At 34.6% G+C, this 20,150-nt stretch overlaps 2 protein-coding genes across 2 annotated transcripts; one reads left to right on the forward strand and one right to left on the reverse strand.

Annotated features, from left to right (window-relative positions):
• The first annotated feature begins 434 nt into the window (after nucleotides 1-434).
• On the forward strand, nucleotides 435-10,810 carry LOC110797994 (protein STRICTOSIDINE SYNTHASE-LIKE 4). Its single transcript, XM_022003121.2, has 6 exons — nucleotides 435-707; nucleotides 1,949-2,164; nucleotides 2,304-2,371; nucleotides 5,172-5,408; nucleotides 6,303-6,435; nucleotides 10,366-10,810. Exons 1-6 carry the CDS (start codon nucleotides 543-545, stop codon nucleotides 10,630-10,632), a joined length of 1,086 nt encoding a protein of 361 aa, XP_021858813.1. The 5' UTR covers nucleotides 435-542; the 3' UTR covers nucleotides 10,633-10,810.
• A 626-nt stretch (nucleotides 10,811-11,436) lies between these two features.
• LOC110797996 (proteasome subunit alpha type-6) lies at nucleotides 11,437-19,860 on the reverse strand. The gene is made up of 9 exons (XM_022003126.2): nucleotides 19,604-19,860; nucleotides 19,385-19,479; nucleotides 19,221-19,302; nucleotides 18,310-18,406; nucleotides 14,431-14,489; nucleotides 14,245-14,327; nucleotides 14,035-14,130; nucleotides 12,939-12,998; nucleotides 11,437-11,845 (listed from the first exon to the last, which is right to left on the reverse strand). The coding sequence occupies exons 1-9, from the start codon at nucleotides 19,677-19,679 to the stop codon at nucleotides 11,753-11,755; spliced, it is 741 nt and encodes a 246-aa protein (XP_021858818.1). The 5' UTR covers nucleotides 19,680-19,860; the 3' UTR covers nucleotides 11,437-11,752.
• Between the last annotated feature and the right edge of the window lie 290 nt (nucleotides 19,861-20,150).

A 20,150-nucleotide genomic window follows, 5' to 3' on the forward strand; every position in this document is an offset into this window, starting at 1 on the left:
AGGTTATGTACCTAAGTACAAATTATAATTAAATTTAGATAATATAAGTTTAGATAAATTCAATTAAATTTAGATAATATAAGTTCGAAAAAAAAGAGGTGAAATCATGTGAATAGAACAAGTTAGAGTTGTATCTAAACCATACATTTTAAAAGCAATGGCTCATATTGATGAGAAAAAATAGGGGGAATTTCGGAAAGATAATATATGAACCATTGATTTTTCATTTGATATGCTCAAACTCTACCTTGCAGAGTTATTTTAGAACTCTAGAGGATCCAAAACCAAATAAAACGTAGGCTAAATCTACCTTAAAAATTAAGGGACGACACGATAATAAGTTTAAAAGATGCCTCTAAAAATGACATTGAGAAGGTCGGGGACCAATAAAGAGTTGTACATTTCAAACATATGTCTAAAAATAGAACTTGTTGAGTCTTTAATTTGACACCACATCTTAGGTTTCTTTTATCATCAAGCTAAGAAATAATTGCTTGATAATTTGTCATATGATATCTATCTTTCATAAGTCATAAGTAACCATGGATTCAAAATCATCAATAACTTTTCTTGCATTTTTCTTGGTAGGAAGTTTAGTAGCTTTGTCTCTTCATATATACTTATTTTCACCCATTTCACCTCAATTACTTGACGTCCCTTCATCTTCTTTAGTTAACTCCCTCTTTCCTCCCAACACTCATTTACAGGTAATCAATGTTTTAACTTGATTTTTAAGATTTTTAATTAAGTGAATACAAAGTTTCCATATGACAAGCTTGATTTTTAAATTGCTCGTCTTAAGATTCGATTTGAACTCAAAATAATAAAGGTACTCCCTCCGTCCCAGAATACTCGACCCGGTTTGACCGGCACAGAGTTTAAGGGACTTGAATTGACTTATTTATTTTAATAGGTAGTAGTTGATAGTGGGGTATTATTTTAATGTAGTTAGTGGGAGGTGGGTTAAGAGGTGGGGTTGGGTGAGAGTAGGGGTTGAATTTTTAATTATTTTTTGTATGGAGTAGGGGGTAGGTGGGTTAATAGGGGTGGAGTGAGAAACAATATAATATTGTTAGAATATTTCCATTTTTAGAAACATGTCAAGTATTAAGGGACGGCCCGATAAGGAAAACAGGTCAAGTATTCCGGGACGGAGGGAGTAGTTATTAAGATTATTTGATTGTTGGGACTTACCCTCTTTTCCACCAAAAAAAAAAGAGATTATTTAACTGTAGGGTCATATACACTTACTAATTAGTATCTGATTTTTTTTTAAGAATACCACTTATAAACTGGAATTAATAAATTATATCGGATACAACAAATTTTTAAGATTGACTCTTACTTTTTATTTTTATGATTCATCTTATTTCTACTTATTTAACAGTGGTATTATTAAAATCAATTGCTATTTGACACTTTATTTCGTAATTGGATTGATTACTCTGATTTTTGTTTGAGTTCAAGTGAACATACCCTTATTTTATATTTTATTTCGATCAGAACAAGGTCTTAAACTATCGTCTTGCCTCTTTCTTAATAAATTTAGTTTTTGGAAAGCGACATCTACATCTTCATTCTAGAATAAAAAATCCCGTTTACATTATTGTTCTTTTTGTGATATTAATTTGATTAGTCCTTTATATAAAAAAATCTCATTCACATCATTGTTCTTTTTGTGCAATTAACTTGATTAGTCCTTTGTTCTGAAATATATATATTTTAAAAGTTAAAGCGAACGGATCCTTATTTTATTCTAAGGGGAACAAAGCCTTAAATTACCGTCTTGTTTTAATAAAATTAAGTTTTGGAAGGTGATCGACATCTACAACATCTTCAAATCTAGAATAAAAAAATCTCGTTTATATCATTGTTCTTTTTATGAAATTAATTTGATAAGTCTTTTATTTCTTCTTTGTAATACTTGAATTCGGACCAATATATATAGGAAGTGACAAAGATAGGAGAAGGGCTTGTGAAGGACCCAGAAGATGTGTGTGTGGATAAGCATGGGACATTATACACAGCTAGTAGAGATGGTTGGATCAAAAGATTGCACAAAAATGGTTCATTGTTGGAAAGTTGGAAGTGGGTTAATAGTACCACTTTGCTTGGAATGACTGCCTTGGATCAAGGTGGTATTGTTGTTTGTGACACTCGACAGGTTATATACTTCATCCGTTCCTTAAATATTGCATATGTATAAGGGTTTTATTTCTTTGATGGTTTTAATTTGTCAATTATTAATTAATTTAGCAAAATCGTAGATGATTAACATATAATTCTGTATTTATTGAATTTAGGGTTTGCTTAGGGTTGATGAAGATGGAGTAACAACTTTAGTTTCGCAGTTCAACGGTTCCAAGCTATGGTACGTCGTGGTGGAATATCAATCTGTTGGATGGACAATAACTAGATGGCAATAATATACATAGTACAACATGTTTGATCACCTCAAATTATGTACCGATCGCTCTTCTATAATTCGTGGCCCCTTACAACATAAACAAACGTGAGCTCTTACAACATAAACCAATTGATTCGTCTCTTAACCTACACTCCGTAACTCACAAGTCATTAAACACACGTAGTGACTTACTGACGTAGATAATTTCAAACTACATTTGTGAGTTTAAACCCAATATACACTATAAGTTCACAATTACATTTGAAATGTTCACCAAATTGGTATTCACAATATACTAAGGTTTAAGTTAGACAATTTAATTGGAAGTAAATTTGTAGAAAGAATTTTATATGTTATTAGTTGCCTCAATATAATATCAGCAAAATCAACATATGGGTCAATCATTGTAAAAAAAATACAAGATGGGTCAATAATGAGTAAGGATAGCCCATGGGGGAAGAGCCGGGGAAAATGAATATTGAATATAGGGCTGTCAAAAATTGACCCGATCCGAGAAATCGACCGAAATCGACCGACATCCGAACCGAATATATCCGAGAAGTAGAGGCTCTTGAATCAGATCCGAACCGATCCGACATTGATCCGAAATCCGATTTGACCCGTGAATCAAAGACCCGAACCCGATCCGCTAACAACCCGAGGAGACTCGTAACCCGATTAGTACCCGATTAGCTTTAACCAAACCGAACCCGCATCCGACCCGATAGCAATCCGAAATCCGATTTTACCCGATAACAACTGCAATCGACCCGAACCGATAAAACCCGATATCCGATTTAACCCGCATTGTTCTTGACCCGATCCGAATGAACCCGAAACCGACTTTCAACCGAATTATCACCTATCCGACTTGAATCTACCCGACATCCAAAAATAACCCGACTCGATTTAACCCGATAGCCAAAAAGTAACTACCCATACTCGATTTTATTCTATCCGATTTGATCCAACTAAAATTTAGTCTACTCATTATTAATATGACTCACCTAAACAAGTGAACTATTAATTACCTAAACTCCAACTCGATATACACATTTTTGTCATATCATAGCTAATTTATTGTCATTATTCCCATATAATTAAAGGTCTTAAACATTATAAAACAGCATGAAATTAATTAAAAATTACAATACTAGTTTTTTATATCTTTGGTCTTCCCATTTCAGTATTATTTAATCAACCAAGAACTTAGTTGATGAAGTTTGGTTCTACAAATATTATACTTCAAAACATTTGTTAATCATTATTACGTTAGAGCGAAAATGTAACCTTCAGACAATTACAATATTCATTGTTGGGATATTTAATTGTCTAAATTTAACTTTATAAGTTCACTTTTACTTAATTTAGATATCTTCTATCACATTTATTTTACTTAACACTCCACTATCTTCTATCCCATTTTTTTTCTTAAGCAATAAGTAATGTCAATCCTTCGGGTGAGTTTTATGGAAACAAGTATTAACACTCCACTATGACACTATCTTCTACCACATTTATATTTCAATAAATAATACGGAGAATCTCACTATCTCATTTCACGTCTACTTTTACAATAAATTAATATTTATATGAACAATAACTTATCTTCTACTCCGTAAAATTTAGTGTCAACGAATCTTGATAAGTGTAAAGGTTAATTTTGGACGGAGGAAGTAGAATTCTAAAAATTCATTATTTGGCATGAGATATTAGAATAATAAAGCGATATGATTTGATAGTGAATTCAATAGTTACTCGATCCATTAAACATAAGAATACTACCAACCCGATCCTAGCTCAAACCGCAAACTCAATATGTAATTGACCCGGATCCGAGGTATGACCGATCTGAACTTGACCCTAACCCGAGACTCACGATCCAAACTTGACCCGAAACCGAGATTTTATCCGATCCAGACATGACACATTCCAGCAGTAAACCGGTTAAAATATTAAGTGAATCCGACATTCACCCGAACCCGAGACTTATCCGATCCGAACATGACCCGTACCCGCAGTAAACCGGTCAAAATGCAACCGTATCCGATATGCACCCGAACCAAACTAGACCCGAACCAAAATAAACCGACACAAAACCGTTTTTAACCCGAACCGGTTCAAACCGAACCCGAGATTTAGCCGAACCGAAATTACCCGACCCGAAACCGACTCGAACCCGAAACAATTAATTACCCGACTTCACCCGAACCCGAAGTTATCCGAACCGACCCGAATTGACCCGGATAGAAACATTCACCTGACATTATCCGATTTCGACAGGACCCGAACCGTTTATAACCGATCCGAAACCGATCCGATGACCCGATTTGACACCCCTAATTGAATACCAAAAAGGACTTCTGTTAGGCCCATGTGTACCAAGAAAATTAGAGTTAAGCCAACTTTTGGACCAAAGTGTCCATACATTTTGCCAACAAGTACTTTGATACTTTCCAACCATAGCCCAAGTAGATCATTGCCTCGTTCTCTTCCCCTGATATGAACTGATTTTTTTAGCTTATAACCTGGTCAGATCTGGTTTGAATATATTTTGTGAGTGTTTTTTAGTCTTGTCCTATCTGGTCTGAGTTTTTTGATCTGATCTAATAAACAATAAGGAGAAGGGGAAGAGAACAAAACCTATTGCTATTTTTCCTCCGTTCTTAGTTACGTGCACCAATTTTAACTTTTTCACTATTCACACACTTTTTATTCACTATATTTATGATTTATACGTAAGAAAAAAGTATTATGAAAACAGGTTTGCAGATGATGTGATAGAAGGAAAAGATGGTAGCTTGTATTTTAGCATAGCAAGCACCAAGTTTGGTCTCCACAATTGGTACCTTGATTTATTAGAAGCAAAGCCTCACGGCCAACTTCTTAAGTTCAATCCTCAAGCCAACGAGACATCATTATTGTTAGACAATCTCTTCTTTGCAAATGGAGTAGCTCTCTCAACTGACCAAAGTTTCCTTTTGGTATGCGAAACATGGAAGTGAGGATGATCAATTTTATCGCGATATCTTATATTATTCTTCTGTCCCGAATTAGTTTTTACTTGTCATGTCCTTACGTTTATAAAACATGACCATCATTCAAGTAGTGGCATGTAAGGTAGATTTTTAATCATAAACCATTATATACATCATAAAACGTGACACTTTTGTTTCCGGACATCTAGATTACAACAACTCCAATGGCCGTAGTTAGGGACTTGTTTGCAATATGCAAAAGTCTCAAGCTACTATCTTAACTATTGAAGTGATTTTGATAACTTAGCTTGGGAAAAAAACTGCCCAATTGGGTGATGAATTATAATTAAAATAAAATTGAAATTAATGTGAAATTGAAACCTACGACTACAATAGTAAGCAGAGCATCTTTAATGGCTAGCTAATATCATTGTAGTTTGATATGCCACATCAATTTTTCAAGCAACAACATTTTCTAGCTACAACATGCTCCAATGGTTAGCAAGTAGCTTGATTTTTGTTTAACTTCTTTATTAATTTTTTTTATTCTATTCTTACGTTTACATTCCTAATAATTAGGAAAATAAAGTAGTTGTATTTTTTCAAGCTAATTAGCTTGGCAGAGCTAATTTGCTTTGTCTAACTAATTTAACAAAATTGCTCCAATGGTTTAGCTACTTGTTTGAAAGTTTTGGAAATTGCAAGCAAGTCCCTAAATGCAACCATTGAAGTAAGTAGTTTGTCATGCCACATAATGTTTTAAACTAATTTAATTTCTAGCTAGTTTCTGTCCCAATGAGAAGCTAATTACTAAACCAGCTTGCTATTTAATTAAGTCCGCTTTTTAATTAAACATTTAATTTTAATTATAACTTGCATCTCAATTGGTCAATTTTATCCAAAAAATAAAAATCCAGGTCCAGATGCTTAAAGTATTGGCTACAAGGGGATATGCAGGGGAAGACAGAGATATTCATAGATAATCTCCCAGGTGCACCTGATAATATCAATCTTGCTCCTGATGGATCTTTTTGGATTGCATTAATACCGGTATGAACACATTTATCATCCGTCCCTTTTCAATCTTTACATTCGGTATCATACACGTGATTTAACAACTAGTGTGTTATCCGACTTTTTTTTTAAAAAAAAAATTACGTAAAAGAAAATTGTTTTTTTTTTTTTTTTTTTTTTTTTTTTTTTTGACATTAGCTTAAACAAACAAACTAATGACAACTAGAAAGAGACGGAAAATTAATAAAGGACAAAAGAAGAGTAGAAGCCGCTGTCGCCAGGTCATGAGCATGTTGAACTCGTTCCCGATCTACCTTGTTGACGCAACACCAGTTAAAGTTTTTGGCAATCCTTCTAATTTCAGCAAGCGTCCAAATGAGTTGAATGTCTGTCACATCATCCGATCTTAGCAAATCAACCAGTCGTTGAGAGTCTGAAAAAATTGTAACTCTTCCAATCCCAGCCTCAGCAGCCCAACGTAAGCTAAGAAGACATGCCGTAACCTCTGTCTGAAGAGCAGAATCCGCAGAACCAAATTGAGCTCCTCCCAGAATTCTATCACTCGGAGTATATTGGTTGTCAAGACACCAACCCATACCTGCATTCCTAGTGTTTTTGTGCCACGAACCATCAATCACGATGGTAGTAATTGGACCATGATCTTCCGCTCCAACTAAAATGACCCTCGAAAACCCTGGAGGAAAAACAGAAATCACCTCTGATGTATGCATAAACCTTAAAAAAGGTTTACGTTGATCTTGCAGAATTCCATGTTGATCCAGGCCAATCTTAATGAAAGCGAGAACAGCTGAAACAGTAGTAGCTTCCTTCCTAAAAATGCGGTTATTCCTAGATAACCACAAACCCCAAAGAGTACTAATAAAATAAATACATCTTGGGCTATTCTTGCCATCCTGACGTTGGAATAGTCGGATATAAAACAGAAACAACTCTTTGAAAGACATAGTTTCGTTGAATTCTGAATGGATTACTAACGCTCCATTCCTCCAAACTTGTTGCGCTAAATCACAAAACCGGAAGAGATGTTGATTATCTTCATCCCCCATACCACAAAGATCACACATCATAGAATGTTGAATACCTCTTTGCCCAAGATTAACCTTAGTAGCGATACCATTATGAAGAAGTTTCCACAAGAACAATTTCCATTTAGGAAGAATGTTCATAGACCATAAGGTCTTGAAATCACCATTCCCTATATCAAAGCCAAGTTCATTTGCAACTTCTGTTGCTAGCATAGCGTAGGCTGTTTTAAGTGTTAGATTCCCCGATTTATGAAATTTCCAGTAAAGGAAATCTTCAGCCTCATCAGAAGGAAGTTCCATACCTACTATTCTTCGAGCGTCGGAGAACTCGAAACAGGAATTAATTTCCCCATGATTCCAACCCGAACCCGCAGGAAGGATGAAATGATGAACCTTCCAATCCTTAGCCTGCCTGAGAGTAACCGTAGAGCTAAAAACGGGTGTATCACCATTCACCCATTTATCTCTTCCTGCCACAATCTTCTTCCCATTACCAACTTTCCAAATACAACCTCTAAGAATGTGGTTGCTGGCTCTTCCAATTCCTCGCATACCCAAAGACAAACCACGACCAACCAAAGAAGCTTGAATTCCAGTCTTTAGGGGTTTAACAAATTTTTTATTAACAACCTCAGCCAACATAGAATTGGGTTTACTATGTAATCTCTAGGCTAACTTCATAAGTAAAGCTTTATTAAGGCAAGACGAACTCCGAATTCCCAAACCCCCAAGCCCTCGAGGTAAATGTAGAATGTTCCTCTTCACCCAATGCATACCCTTGCTAGCTTTACCAGCCCAAAAAAACCTAGTGATAATAGAGTCCAATTGTGTCGTAATCGACACAGGAACTTCCAAACAACTAAAAACATGAGAAGCCATAGCAATTAGAACTGAATTAATCAAGACTAATTTTTGGCTTTGAGATAGGCAGCACGAATTCCATGCGGAGATTTTCCCTGCAACCTTATCCACCATAAATTGGAAATTAGTGTGTTTTTTCCCCGCAAGATCAATTGGAACCCCTAAATGTGTTCCAAAATTCTGGACCAAATCTATTCTCAAAATGTCTTTGAAATTTTGCCGCTCAGCTGGGGGGTATTAGGACTAACTTTAAAGAGGGATTTTTGCAAATTTAGTTGTTGACCAGAAATCCCACAAAACCGTTGGAGGATCTTAGAAATAACAGAACAACTATCCTTAGTAGCAGTGAAGAAAAGAAGAGCGTCATCCGCAAAAAATGGGTGGGTCATTTGCGGGGTTCCCCTTGTTATGTTAATACCTTTGAACTGCTTTAAATCATTTCCTAATTGAAGCATTCGAGACAAAATGTCCATGCAGAAGAGAAAGAGAAAGGGGGATAAGGGATCACCTTGACGAATTCCGCAATTTGGTCTAAACTGATCTGAAGTATGAACATTGATTAACACTTTGTAAGATACTGTTGAAATACACTGATAGATTAACTGAATCCAATGTTGCGGAAACCCATACGCTCGTAGAATTTGAAGAAGAAACGCCCAGTGCACTCTATCATATGCCTTGCTCATGTCAATCTTTAACGAAGCAAGGTAGGTCCCCCCTCGACGATGCCCATTAATTTTTTCGATAACTTCGTGACTCAGAAGAATATTATCTGTCATGAATCTACCAGAGATAAACACATGTTGAGAAGGTGAGATAATGCTGGGAAGAACCAATTTCAACCTTGCAACCATACACTTTGAAGCACACTTATACACTGTATTGCACAAGCTTATTGGCCTTAGATGCCCAGTATTTTCTGGAATATCCCGCTTTGGAATCATAACCAACAAGGAATGATTCCATTCTTTGAGGAGGTAACCTGTCTTCAAGAAACTACGAACTGCTTCACAAACCGAAAAACCCACCCTAACCCAATGTTTTTTAAAAAAACCAGCCGTAAACCCATCTGGACCTGGAGATTTTGAATCATCCATAGCAAACATGACATCCTTAATTTCTTTATCAGTAAAGGCGTGTTCCAGCATAGAGACATGAGCATCTGTGAGACGAGGCAAATCTAACTCCCTTATAACCATCTCAATATCGTCATTATGTGGTAGAGCACGATCGCAATTGAAAACATTCTTAAGGGAATCAACCACTAGTCCCTGAACTTGCTGTTGCCCCTCAACCCATGTACCATTTTGATCTTTAAGAGTCAATATTTCATTCTTTTTCATTCTTAAAAGAAAATTGTTATTATGTCGCAAGTAGGGGGGAAAATAATTCAAAAACCACAAAATTAAGTTGCTAAGTTATTTCTTAAACAAAATTCAAAGTGTCTTGTATGATTATTGCATCGTGAAAGGGTAGTAAAATTTATCACTCATCTTTAAGTTAGGTATATTTATATGGAGTATTAAAGCACAACAAATACTTGGCTAAGTTGGTAAAACTTACTTCGGTACTTATTGTTTTAATATAATAGTATAGATTAATATATATGGATACAAATTCTTTCTTTTTTTACTTAAATAATACAAATTACATTTAATTATTAATAAAGTTTTTTTTTAACCTTTGTCCAAAATCTGACATTGGAAAAGCAAGACAGATTTAATATCTCAATGGAAAAGTGAAAGAGACCTATCTCTGGTGTCCCAATGAATTTGATTGATTAATGTAATTACTTGGACAATTTTCATAGAATATCAGGTCATTACACCTAAAACAGAATACGTAAAGAATAAAAAAAGGACAGAGAATAGTTGCTTATTCTTAATTTTTTGAGGAAATTTCAATAGTCTAGCAAAGATGAGTTTAAAGACTAAACAAGCATTTTTGGTCCGTGCAATACAAAAAGTAGTTATTTCTGGTAAAATATACTAAGAACATAGGAGTAATTACCTTATTTGCATAAAATGTACATAAACAAATTGTTGTTATTGCACTTCAGATGGCAAGAAAAGGGATGGAATTTGTGCACACCTCGAAAATTGCCAAACATTTGGTAGCAACATTTCCAAAGATGATGAATATTATACAAGGCTCTCATAAGAAAGCTACTGTGATGAAGGTATCGAAAGAAGGTAATATACTAAAGAGGTTCGATGATCCCAACGGAAAAGTTATGTCTTTTGTGACTTCAGCTGTGGAGTATGAGGGAAATCTCTATTTTGGAAGCTTGAATTCCAATTTTGTTGGTAAATTATCACTAAATTAAACAACTACTTAGGAATTGATGGAAATTCTTGTATGACTAGTACAAGCTTAGGTTTGCATAGGTGTCTGAGTAGATATTAGTTACGGGCGATATCCTGAACCATTACTGGATAATCATAATAATGCTCTTATGTAAAAAACCAAAAAAAAAAAAATCATGATTGAATCCTAAAATTATATATTTATTGTCTTTGTTATGTTTTGTTTGAAAAAGAAGAATTAATTTAGTGGATAAGTCCTTGTTGTTGTTACAAACTTGAGGTCAAGTGTTTGATTATTATATAAACTTGATGCATGCAAGACCTATTGAACTTGATCACCTAAAAGAAAAAAAGTCAGATTTTGAAACATTTAAGAGGAATCTTGTTAAATTCGTCTCAATAAGTGATTTAATAATATGAAATACATTTTATATTTCTTTTGCTAATGTATAAATTAGAGATATAAATCATACAAAATATGAATTGACAAGCGTGAAAATTAATTATTAGAACATTGAACAGAGGGAGAAAATAATATGTAGCTCTTGCCAAATTCATATAGATATATATACTTCTCCGTTCATTTTTACTCGCAAGACAAATATAACAAAATCCCACGTGACTATGTTTTACCTTACATATAAATCACCAACAATGGTCTAAATATAATATGTAAATAGTGTAGAAATCACAAACGTTGCGAGTATTAAAAATCAGAGGGAGTATTTTTTATTTTAATTTTACTTCATTATTAAAGATATTAGCAGTGGAAATTATGCACAGACAAACGTAAATAGTAAAAACTAAAAGGTTGCAAACAGTACTTGAAAATTAAATCTTAGGCACTTATCAACAATGAGACTGAGCAATTCTACCAAGAAGGTGGCAATCTAGCGCACAGCTACCAAGCAACTAAACCATTTTCATCAATTTGCAGACATTCTTTCGCAATAATAACCCCCTTTTCAGTGTCATATTTTGGCCATTATCTGTGGCTACAATAAGATAAAAGCAAACAATTCTACCAAGGGGTTAACAAATTTCAAGTTACACGGTTTAGGAACATCTTTCACATCAGAAATACTAGCATACATTCGAAAACTACGCTCAGCATGCCTAGTCAAACACAACCGAATGGAATCAATCGCGCTCACTTATGGCTGTCAAATGCTCATCGATCTCCTCGGTTGTAAGCGATCTGAAAACTGGATTCGCTACCTGAACAACTCCCACCTGCAAAACAATTGACACAGTTCATGTTATACTTAGAACCCTAGTCTGACGATCATCCACATTAAAATAAAATTAAATAAAATTTACCAATGACTACCTAGGTCTTTAGTGACTTTGCAAATTATTATCTAGCTTATTAAAAGTTGTCAATTACTACTTAGGTGTTTAGTTATTGCTGTCAATTACTATAAGTGTTTAGTTATTGTTGTCAATTACTACCAAGGTGTTTAGTTATTGTTGTCAATTACTACCAAGGTGTTTAATTATTGTTGTCAATTACTACCAAGGTGTTTAGTTATTGTTGTCAATTAATAACTAGGTATTTAGTTATTTTACTTTTATTTATTAATTAAAATAATTAAAATAGAATTAACGGTTGATTATGATATGATTAGTGACTAATTGGCCGGAATATGGGTTAAGGTAGTAATTGACAACAATAAATGAACACCATTTGCCAAAAAAAAAAACAATAAATGAACACCTAGGTAATAACTGACAACTTTTAATAAGCTAAGTAATAACATGCAAAGTCACTAAAGACCTAGGTAGTAATTTGCAAAGTTTACTTGAAAGAAATTAGTTTCATGAGAAACAATATCAGACTTGGTTGGCTAGTGGACTCGAAGACTTCTGCTACAACAGGATTCAAAGAAATTATATCTGACCAATTTCAACCACAAATGTGTGAGTTTAGACACAACTCGGAGGTCAAGTGACCATATCCCTAACTACATACATCTTCTCTTTCTTATTGAAATTGCAGCAAAAGAAAGCATGTGTGAGTTGAGACACAATTTGAGGGGTTGAATGACGGGATATCTCTAACTATATTCATTTTCTCTTTCTTATTCAAATCGCAGTACAAAACATTGGGTTTTCTATTCTTCTTTGGGATTTAAGAGAAGGAAAGTGAAGGTAGAGAAGAATGAACCATTTATAGGTTCACAATTACATTTGAAATGTTCACCAAATTGGTATTCACACTACACTAAGGTATAAGTTAGACAATTTAATTGATATTGTTTCATGAGAATATATTTCAACAAAACTCATTAATAACAGAAGCAGTTTCATCAACTGAAGACAGTACCTCGATCTCAGTGGCTTTGAAATCCTCTTGCAGAACAGACTGAAGAGCAGAGATGGCAGTCTGCAAGCAAGAGAAACACAAAATTTCCAGGAACTTTTAAGATATATATACCAGGATGTTTCCACTAAAATATTTAATAATAAAGATATAGCAACGATAAATGGCAGATCACAAACGTGAACCAGCAAACACAATGTCACGAATGTGAAGGTGGCAACATATTATAGCAACAAGCCAACAACAAGACATGATGGCCACGTATATTTTTTTATGGAAAGCAAATCGAATTATATGGTAATAATTGGAAGGCAAGTATCTATAGGTTAACTTTTATGAGACAGAACTTGCACTTTTACATGTATTATAAAAAGAAATGACTAAACGACATACTAAACCTTTGTAGAGAGGAAAATATGTCTCAGGAACTTCCCTGCGCATGCATGCAACAGTAACTACGGGTATAATGGTTTTAGCAAGTAGCAACAGAATGCAATGTCATAACGACCTCTAACAAGCATGCATTAATTTAGAAAAAAACAATTACATAATACCCTATCATGAGTCACTGAATCAGAAGTAAAAGGAACCATAACATTACAGTCTCTACAAGTCTACAACAGATAACTACCACTACAATCCTGGGTCCTACCAGAAGTACAAATTTCAATATCAAATTTAACATCTAGCAAGATATTTACTACCAAGTTCATTGAACTAGTTATTAAATTGTGCTGGATTCGTATTTTCCATTTAATGTAAATTAATGAAGAAAATGAACCACCAAAAAACAGTAGATAGTCTATACATGTATAGTTGAATGTTACAAACCTCAGTTTCTTTATCAAAAAAATACTTCAAAAAATTGTTACAGTCCAGTTAAGTATGTACTATGTAGTCTCTATCCAAAGAAAGACATAAAAAGATGGTAAGAAGCAAAAGAAAAGATAAGTCAATCACAGTGCAAGACACTCTTTACACCAATTGCAAGCACAATTTAAAGAAGTATATCCTCCAACAAATAAAATAGTCAACCAGAATTGTTGATGTCACAATAGGCAATTGAGGATAAGAAAGAATAGCAGGCTAGACCGCATACCTGCACAGTTTCTTCATAGGAGAAAGCAGGATCATTTTTCATTTTCTTCTCCAGAAAATTAATAGCTTCTTGATCTTTAGATCCAGCACTTGTGGCCTATAATGAACAAGCATAATGTAAAAGTAGATTCCTGACTTGTGCTAAAATAGGATTCAAAGAAATTATACCTGAAGGAGCAAATCATAGATTAGTTTATCCAAAAAAGAATACCTTGTGACCATAAAAGTGGCCAGCGGGATCACATTTAAATAGTTGAGGTCCATTCTCTTCATCGATTCCAATAACAATAGCCACTAAAAGATGGGAAAAAAAAGGCATCAAGGAAACGCCAAATGTAAAATACAACTAAAAGGAAACGCTTTATAACGAGAAGCAGAAGTAAAACTTGGTACACACCTACTCCAAGAGGTCTCATGTAGGCATGCTGGGTATAAACTTGAGACTTATCCGCAATCCTATAAACAACAGATGAGTTGATAACATAACGTCACATGCCAAAAGTTTGGATAGTCAAAATATTATATGTTGTCACCCTAAGATATAAAATAACAAATAAAAAAAAGGAAATTTGAAATTGACAAAGCCCGTGCTTCAAAAAAAACACATCACCGCCACACAACATGAATCTAATACAAGCAGGTCTCCGATAATATACAATTCAGAAACTGAGACTGCCATTCATTTACTATCTTAAGCGCAATCCTACTTCGCTACTTCCTTTAGAGTAAACCAGGTGAGAGTGGGTAATAAAACAAATGAACCAGTCTTAGGGAAAAGTTGCACACTGAATTAGTCACTGTTTATGGCAACACATGAAATTACCATGCGCAGACAAGCCATCCAACTAAAAGCAAAATGTATATCATATTCATAAACCTCTATGAGGTATGTGCCCCACATTGCTACTTCTGGCCACACTCACTTTTGAGTTTTGACCAAGATAAATGAACATTAATCTACCAGGAGTAATGACATCCAACTATCAGATCAAGGTCAGGGTCAAGCCAGATTCAAAAGATTTAGGAGGATCTTGATGTTCATCTCACTTCATATGATCTATTCTTAGTTGCATTTTTAGTCCATTAAATCCACAAATAAAATAAAAGAAAAAAAAATCAGAAATAAAAGAAACATAAGAAAACCCTAAAGTGAAACCAAATTATAGCTAATAAAACTTCCCAAATGATTCTTTTTCGTTATTATATTTAATTTCCTCAGTTCAACAAATCAACCAGACAAGTTTTAAGCTACAATATTCACAAGAGCCGGGTTTCAGGAACCAGAAATGACACTCATTAAAAACATATAAACGTAACAAAGAGGTATGCCAAGTTACTTCAATGATCTAGAAGGCTCAAAAGATGAAAAGGAATACTTTCATGGTACAAAACCCACAAAAAGTCACCTCCTGCAAACCCCCATGCTAAAAAGAGAAAAGAAAGAGAATAGGTCACATAACCCTCTTAGTTCAGCACCAATTTTTTATAAAAATTTCAAACAAACTAAAACATGCTATGTCAAAACTAGGCCAAAACACAACTTAAATAATACTCCCTCCGTCCCGGAATACTCGCAATGGTTTGACTTTTTGCACTATTCACATAATTCACTTTGACCCTATTTTATTTATAGTATATGAAAATAAGTGTTAGCATATACTCCCTCCGTCTCTTTTTGTTCTTTACGTTTTCCTTTTTGGGTGTCTCAAAATGTTCTTTACATTTCCTTTTATATCATCACATAAATGATTTAATATTCTATCAAAATTTGTGTCCAATTACTATTTTAACCAATTAAATCCATTGATTCATTTAATCTCTCACATTTTCCCATTGTTTCATTAACTTTTTTTCATTTTTCCAATATCAGAATTTTGATAAGAGTGAAAATATTATAAATAAAAGTAATTTTTCTCGTTTACATAAAAACTTAGAAGAATCTCAATGCACTAATTAGACGTTAAAACGCGTGCAAAATACCAAACGTAAAAAACAAAAAGAGACGGAGGGAGTAATATATTGTTGGCTTCATCTTAATATATATTTTCAAAATATTAATATTTTATAAGTTTTTATAATATATAATTGAAGATATTGATGGTCAAAGTTGAGCATCGGCAAGCGTGTCCGTCAAACCGTTGCGAGTATTCCGGGACGGAGGAAGTATTTTACACAACTTGAGTCCTTAACTAACTGAGTCCAACAGGACTAAACAACTCGGAAAATCTCAACTTGTAGAATAACCGAAACATCATCAAAATAAGCAGTTCACAATGCTTCAAAAAAGTTTGAATCATCTTTACAATAATATTTCAGTAGACTATAGATTAACTTGTTTTTTAGGGTTGCAGAGGCCAGACCAAATCAGGTAGAATAACAAATCCAACCGACTTCCAGTCCCAAACTACACGAGATCGAATTGGTCTAAAGTCAAACTCAACGAGTCAAGGAAAGTAGAGCTAGACTTGCCTTCTTATCAGATGCCATTATCTGGCAACTTTCTTGCTTTAGAAAATATTAATTCTTGCTTTAACATGAAGAAATAGAAGCCAGACCACACTCTCTACAAAAGTATGCAACTTAACAAAAGAGAGTGCATATATTCCTCTTTCTTATCGGTAAAATATTCCTCTTTTCTTTTAAAAAGAATAAAAACAACTTCTCTTACAACAATGTTTCTATTTCAAGTTTAGTCCTTGTTAAAATAAAGAAGGAAGTTCCCATCATTAACAATAAAAATCCAAAACAGAAGATACGTAGAAGTTATCAAATATCAAGCCCTCAGATCCTATTGAAAATTTTCAATCTGATCTATGTTTACACATTTCACTAAAGCTCATTCCCTTCCAGAGCAGCAGCAATACTGGTAAGATGACAATCAAAAATAAAAATAAAAATAATACTCCGTAAGGAGAAGAAGAAGAAGAAGAAGAAGGTGGTAGTAGCGTGGTGGTGGTGGTTATAATGCCAAAATCCAGTGCTGCAGCTCATGAAAAGGAGGCTTATATGAAATCAACATTAAAGCATATGGATTTTCCATCACAGGGCGTTTTCTAAATTAACAAGTTTGAAAATCAGCAACCACGAGCTGCTACACCCCACCCACACACCCCCCCCCCCCCCCCCCCCCATCCATAAAAGGATAGAAAGAGACAGAGCATGGAAGCATATCGAAGATGGAAAACAGTATTTAAAAACACTTTGATATTCTAGAAGAGCAAAACAAGGACAAGGATGTATTAACCTGCGGCTAATCAGACTCTTTAACTTTCCTCTCGTACCCATGTCCGAACACTTAGAGATATCTTCGTGTTTGACACTTCTAGCTGACTTAACTATCAAGCACACAACAATAATCTCTCTTAAAAGGAAGAAGAGAGAAAAAGATGACAACATCCCATCTTAACCACAGGGACTCTCATTTGTTGGAAACAGTTCAAAACAAATAGGCAAACAGCCATTCATTTCTCTCTCATAACTCTGAGTGAGAGATCACACAAAATATACATAAAAGAAAAGGCTGAAAAGAAACTATGCACACGTTATTGCACCATAATGCTGGCTATGATCCAACAACTTTTTTTTACTCGCTAAGAACTCATTGTGCACAATACTAACCAGCTAACTGACTGCGAAATATCCTAGAGTCATCGGTAATTAGATTATAGCAAAAAATCAAAAAAGAAGCTGCCAATTGACAAGGACAACACACATCTAACCATAACAAATGCATCTTTTAACCATGTTTTTTATGATATTCAAAATAAGTTGGATGATTTTCTCATTACAGTACTTGTGTGCATTCTACAAGAGCTATGACACAACTGAGCACAAATCAGCAACAGCAGGTTCTAGAATAAATGTTGTGACTCTGTTTACAAGGTTATAACCCTGAAAAGAAACCAATGAAACCAGAAACCTCCAATCCTCCAGACGAGGCATCTTTGATTCACATCCTTGTGAGTAGGTTCATTGTTTGAATGTTGAAGTTTGTGGACCAAAAAGCTCATCCTTATTTCACTTTAAAACATTTATGATCTATTAGAAGACAATTTGTATACACTTGATAGGAAACGCTTAACAAAAGACAACCTATAACTTTCAACAAGAACACTTTCTTGATTTATGAAAGAACCAATCCATCCACATTGGAAACCACAGACTACTGATTTCACTTATCAGATGCACATCTCTTAAGAAGATGCTCTCACATCAAAATCTACAAGATAGGTTCATTATCTATCAATATTAAGAAATAATAATAAAAAGAACATACCATCTAGCCAAGGCGTCTACTGGCATTTCATATCCATATTTATGGCGAAACTCGGCTGCTTCATTCCTCGCTTGCTGAACCAAATTCCTAGCATCAGCTGGTCAAAAGAACCCGTATCGTTAACAATGAAGATTTTCCAACGATCAACAAAAAAATCCAATCATTAGGTCATAGCATTCATTCCCGACTAGCATCATTTCAATGGTAGTACATCTGCCCATCATCAACAACTTCTCAATATTACCCAAAAAAATCACTCATCGGAGAAAGAGCTAAAAACAATCCAATCATCTATAGTGCAACTACCCCCATCTAGAAAAGTATCAATAGCAATTCCATTAAATCACTCCAACCACCAAAAGAATCTAGTAAATAAGAAATTCAAATCAAGAGCACAAACCGAGACCTAATCCAATCCCGAAAAACATATCAATCATAAACTACCTTCAATCCATCAACACTACTAGTTCGAGTTCATACGAGCACAACCTTAAAAAAATCCACTCATCGGAGAAAGAGCTAAAAACAATTCACCCGTCTATATTGCAGCTACCCCTTCCAGAAAAGTATCAATAGAATTTCCATAAAATCTCTCCAACCAACAAGAGAATCTAGTAAATAAGAGATTCAAATCAAAAGCTCAAACCGAGACGTAATCCAATCCCAAAAAACATCTCAAAAATAAGCTATCTTCAATCCATCCATACTACTAATTCGAGTTCATAAGAGTCACACCTTCAAAATTCTACTTAGATACAGTTCTTAGCAACGTCGTCATGATTTCATCATCCAATTTCGTGATCAATACTAATTCAATAACAACTTCCTTTGGTCGAAATCCCAACATTTTCAATCATTTTCATATCAATCATTGAAAAAGTACGAAATCATTAAAACAGAAAATCACCCACCTGTCATTCCAGTGGCGAGCAGCCCTAGGAATTTCGTGATTTTGAAAAGATGCGAAACACTAGTTTGATCCAAAAGCTTGTCCTGTATGTAAATCCACAAATTAACAACTACTAACAACAGAAAAAAAAAACAAAAATGCAAATTGAAGAGATTAATAACTTACGGGAACTTTCTTCTGGGTGACAACACAAACGGAATCTTTACCACGAACTGCAATTGAAGTAACTCCGCCAGATTTCACTGCCTTAAATGCATACTCTATTGCAAAACAAATTGAAATCAATGGAATAATAAAAATTAGCGGAAAAAACCCTAGAAAGTAATCGAAATGCGAAAAAAGTGAAACAAGAAATGGTAGATCTTGAGGATGAAAAGAGCGTACCAACTTGAAAGAGACGACCTTCGGGGGAGAAGATCGTAATGTGGCGATCGTAACCTGCTCCGCTTCCTCTACTCATGGTGATTTGGTTCTTCTTCTGCTACCGAATGAAGTCTGTGTTTTTTTTGTTTGTTTGAGGGAGAAAGAGTGAGAGTTTGGGTGTTTGATTTTCTGGGAATGGGAAAGAGGGGGATTTTGGGGTTTTCAGTTTTAAAGTAGAGTAGCAGTGTTTGGTGCCTTCTTGCGCAAGACAGACTCCCTCTTTCCCATTCTTTTTATTTTCTTTTATGCTTTATAGGGGATATAGGATATTAGGAGTTAACCCATAATTACGAAAATTATTAAGTATACCAGCGGACGTGCATCTAAGGGTATTTTTATGTCTTTTTGTGATATCTCTCATAGTCTCATATTTCTCCTCACAAGTAAGGGGCGAGTATAACCTGGTGCACGGTACACCGGGTGCATCTAATATGTTCTTACGTAATTGGGGTTTCAGTTTTGACCAATTATTCAAGGAAGAAATAAATTTGAATAAGCAACCAGTTGT

Source organism: Spinacia oleracea, chromosome 2 (genome assembly GCF_020520425.1).
Source record: "Spinacia oleracea cultivar Varoflay chromosome 2, BTI_SOV_V1, whole genome shotgun sequence".
In the NCBI taxonomy this organism is placed as follows: Eukaryota; Viridiplantae; Streptophyta; class Magnoliopsida; order Caryophyllales; family Amaranthaceae; genus Spinacia; species Spinacia oleracea.

Excerpts from the sequence above, each read along its gene's own strand:
- LOC110797994 (XM_022003121.2), top strand. The coding sequence starts at position 543 with ATGGATTCAAAATCATCAATAACTTTTCTTGCATTTTTCTTGGTAGGA. Across the intron at positions 2,165-2,303 it reads TTGTTTGTGACACTCGACAG|GGTTTGCTTAGGGTTGATGA; the intron begins GTTATATACTTC and ends TATTGAATTTAG. Across the intron at positions 6,436-10,365 it reads TTTGGATTGCATTAATACCG|ATGGCAAGAAAAGGGATGGA; the intron begins GTATGAACACAT and ends ATTGCACTTCAG.
- LOC110797996 (XM_022003126.2), bottom strand. The coding sequence starts at position 19,679 with ATGAGTAGAGGAAGCGGAGCAGGTTACGATCGCCACATTACGATCTTC. Across the intron at positions 18,407-19,220 it reads GCTCGCCACTGGAATGACAG|CTGATGCTAGGAATTTGGTT; the intron begins GTGGGTGATTTT and ends TCTTTTGACCAG. Across the intron at positions 12,999-14,034 it reads CCTATGAAGAAACTGTGCAG|ACTGCCATCTCTGCTCTTCA; the intron begins GTATGCGGTCTA and ends TCTTGCTTGCAG.